General features: G+C 33.4%; 1 protein-coding gene across 3 annotated transcripts in view; it reads left to right on the top strand.

Moving 5' to 3' along the window:
- The window catches only part of LOC102679605 (alpha-mannosidase 2), a 78,773-nt gene that overhangs the window by 59,900 nt on the left and 15,455 nt on the right, over positions 1-3,418 (top strand). For all 3 annotated transcript variants that reach the window (XM_006607502.2, XM_006607504.2, XM_006607503.2), the window contains one exon: positions 1,191-1,324. In XM_006607502.2, coding sequence (XP_006607565.1) covers positions 1,191-1,324 — 134 coding nt within the window. The remainder of the gene's footprint in view (positions 1-1,190; positions 1,325-3,418) is intronic.

Here is a 3,418-nt window from a genome sequence, read left to right as displayed (position 1 = left end):
CCCCCCGACCTGGTGGAATGCGACTATAAATATGATTTGCATCGAGAATTGTATCGCTCGAAATTACAAGTTGCGGCGTAACGCGTTTACTCTCTTGGATTTATTTATTCGAGATGTAACACACGATTACTCGATATATGTCACTTTGGTCGTCTTAAGTATTCGTGGTTTTAATCGATCGTAATATCTTGGAATATTCGTGATCTTCGTAAGTTAAAATGAAAAATTATAATGCGTGAATTATATAGATGGATAATTAATTAATAAAGCAATGGAAATATAAATTCATTTATGAGTTTAAGTCTGTGGATAAAATGATAAATTGTACTTTGAAAAGTATCCTTTGGAATTTTAAATTATGCTTGCTTCGTCTCGAAAAAATTCGAACTCTGTAAATCTAACCTCAAAAATTCTCTTCATTTCTTCGTTTCTAAATTTGTAGATCTAATCTCAAAAATCCTAATTTTTACTTGCTTCGTCTCGAAATAATTCGAAATTTATAGATCTAACCTCAAAAATTCTAGTTTCCATTTCTTTGTCTCGAAATAATTCGAAGTTTATAGATCTAACCTCAAAAATGACCAATGTTTCACATGTTTCAATAAAATTAATGGCAACACTGGAACCAGATAAATTGTTCATATCGAATTTAAAGGTGTTCTCTTTTTTTAAGTCGAAGCGTATTAAAAGAAAATGCTGACTAAACGAGGATTTCAAGAACAGCTGGTAAAGTTAAACGTTCTCTAGGGAAGCAAATTTTTAGGATTGGGTAAAAAGGAGGGTAGATCGTGAAAATCACGAGGAGAATTGAGGGGAGATTTACTCGGATAACCATCTGTAACCATCATGACCTTAGCCCCTACTTGGTAATCCTACTTCGAAAAATGATGGAAAAGGAGACGATTTTATGGCAGACGTAAACATCTTAACAAGGGAACGAATCCCTCGAGAGAGGATCGAGTCGTGTATAATACCAGCATCGATCACGTATATTGACATCAATCGTGATCATTACAAACCAACCTTTAAACAAATCCTAATTACTTACATATATTCTAAATTTAGATTTTAAATTTAGATAATTCTAAATATTATTCATTTTAACAAATTAATATTTATCAACTTTCAAATTAGAAAGATTAAAATCTATATTTACCCAAGATGTTCGATTCTCTGTTTCATTCACACAGTGCTCACCCCACCAAAAAGATGGTCGTGAAGAGGTTGGTGAAGGATGGCAGGTTGGAGATGACCACTGGGGGTTGGGTGATGACCGATGAAGCAACGTCGCACATCTACGCCATGTTGGATCAATTGATCGAGGGTGAGTATGACCATCTTTTGAATTTTTATTATCTCTGAATGCATCAACGTTCATTGAACGATATAAAACGATATAAAATGAAAATCGAAATTCTATACATCGTAAGAGACGATTTTAACTCTTTTTATTCAAAATTCTTTCTCGCATTCTTGGATGGTCATGAAACTAGCAAGATTCGACAATTGTCACGTTTAACGTGGAAAACGAACCAGGTTTAATGCCAGAATTTTATTATACCCAAGAATTCCCCTGATTACAGTTGAGGCTTCCACGGTACTAGCTACGCCATAATAATTACCGTTCTCTAAGTACATCCACCGGTTATCGTCGTCTCGAGGCCATTAAGCACGTTCGTGATCCGAGTTATGACGTTTGGGAATCGCTCTGACAATCCTGAAATGTTTCTTGGAGGACTAATATACGGAATTATCCAAACTATTGTTACCTATTGTCTTGCTGAATTGAATGGAAGAGGACCAGAAACGGGTTAAAAAATTTCAATGATAACTATTAAATTATCTATCAGAGCAATTTTTAGATAAATCGTATGAATATTATTCTTGCTTTCATTCAGAATTAAATGTATCATTGAGAATTTCTATTATTTTGGCAGTTTAGTTAAAATTTTTAGGTTAGGATCGTTTCGATTTATGTTAGCTTCAAATTATTTGTTCAATATATAATCTTTAGAAATATCGTACTAATTATTAGCATTTTACTCGGAATTAAATATAAACGATATATTTAAAATAGAATTTCCATTGAATTCGATCGAAAGAATTTTGAGGTTAGGTTCACTTCGATATAAATTATCCGATTAAATACGATCTATCATAAATAATTGTCAAATATTAATCGTAGTTTTTTCGATGGGAATCAGAGATAACATCGAATTTACCATTGTATTTAAACTGGAATCACTGCTCTCCACATTTGATTCGACTTGCCGCGTTTGATCGATTTAGGCCAGTTTTCGAAATCCTTCGCGTCTGTATTTCAACCGCTAGCGAATATAGGAGGATTTGGTGGTAACGTGTTGCGTTTTCGACCGGTGCATATTCACATACGGAATATTTGCCGAATATATCTGCGTGCAATGGCCGCGGGCACGCATATTGACCGACCGCGGCTGCCCTGGATATTTAACGTTCTAAGCGCGAACCGACCGCATACATATTCAGCAGCCTAATAATTGGAAGTTAATATAGCTAGGCCGGTATTATTTCAATGGAACGCGTGAATCGGCTGCACAAGCTGGTATGTAAATTACAAATCGATACGTCCTTGAATTATTTAGCTTCCGCTGATTAGCGAAATCTCAGATTCGATACATATATTCGACTTGAATGAAATTTGACAGTGTTAACAGGGATCTTAAATCTTGGAAATATGTACATGTTGTTGTATATTTTATTCGTCTGCGTTTATTAATATAAACAAATATTCTGATATTTATTCTTCTTTTTTTTTTTATTTGAAATCAATATAATTGTTTCAAAGTTTTTCAGCTAAGATTATAATTACTAGATTGATATTTATGTCTTTTTTTTTTCTTTCTTGATACAAAATATCAATAAAACATATCTATTTAATCTTCAATCGAATACTCGATCAATTCTATATTAAATTATATGATATAATCGCTTATTTGAACAATCGCTATAAATATAATTGTTTATAATCTAATCGATCTATTTCTATTTTCGTAAAATTTAAAATTTAAAAATTTTTAAAAGATTCTTGAGCTCTTAAGATAAATCAAAAGATAAACAGATATACATACACAACGATAAATAATTTTCGAATTCTTCATTCGAAGAATACGAAATAATTCTAATTTAAACTTTTCCAATCGTGAATTCGTGGAACCTGCCCCTTCATAGCAGTTCTAGGGTTAAATTGCCTTCATTTCCTTGGCAACCTGAGCAACAGAAAGCGAATTTCTCTCTTCCTCTGGCAGCCTCTGAATCGCTAAGAATCATGGAAATCGTTCTCGATAAAGGATCGAGAAAGATCATTCGAAACCACCGGTGTACTTCCCCGGTTTACTCATGAATCCAGTGTAAATATCGCGGAATAAAAGCGTTTACGGTC

The sequence above is a fragment of the Apis dorsata genome, unplaced genomic scaffold (genome assembly GCF_000469605.1).
Source record: "Apis dorsata unplaced genomic scaffold, Apis dorsata 1.3 scaffold_5, whole genome shotgun sequence".
Classification (NCBI taxonomy): Eukaryota; Metazoa; Arthropoda; class Insecta; order Hymenoptera; family Apidae; genus Apis; species Apis dorsata.
Note: the sequence above shows the minus strand (reverse complement) of the source record. Positions and strands in the feature narration are given on the sequence as shown.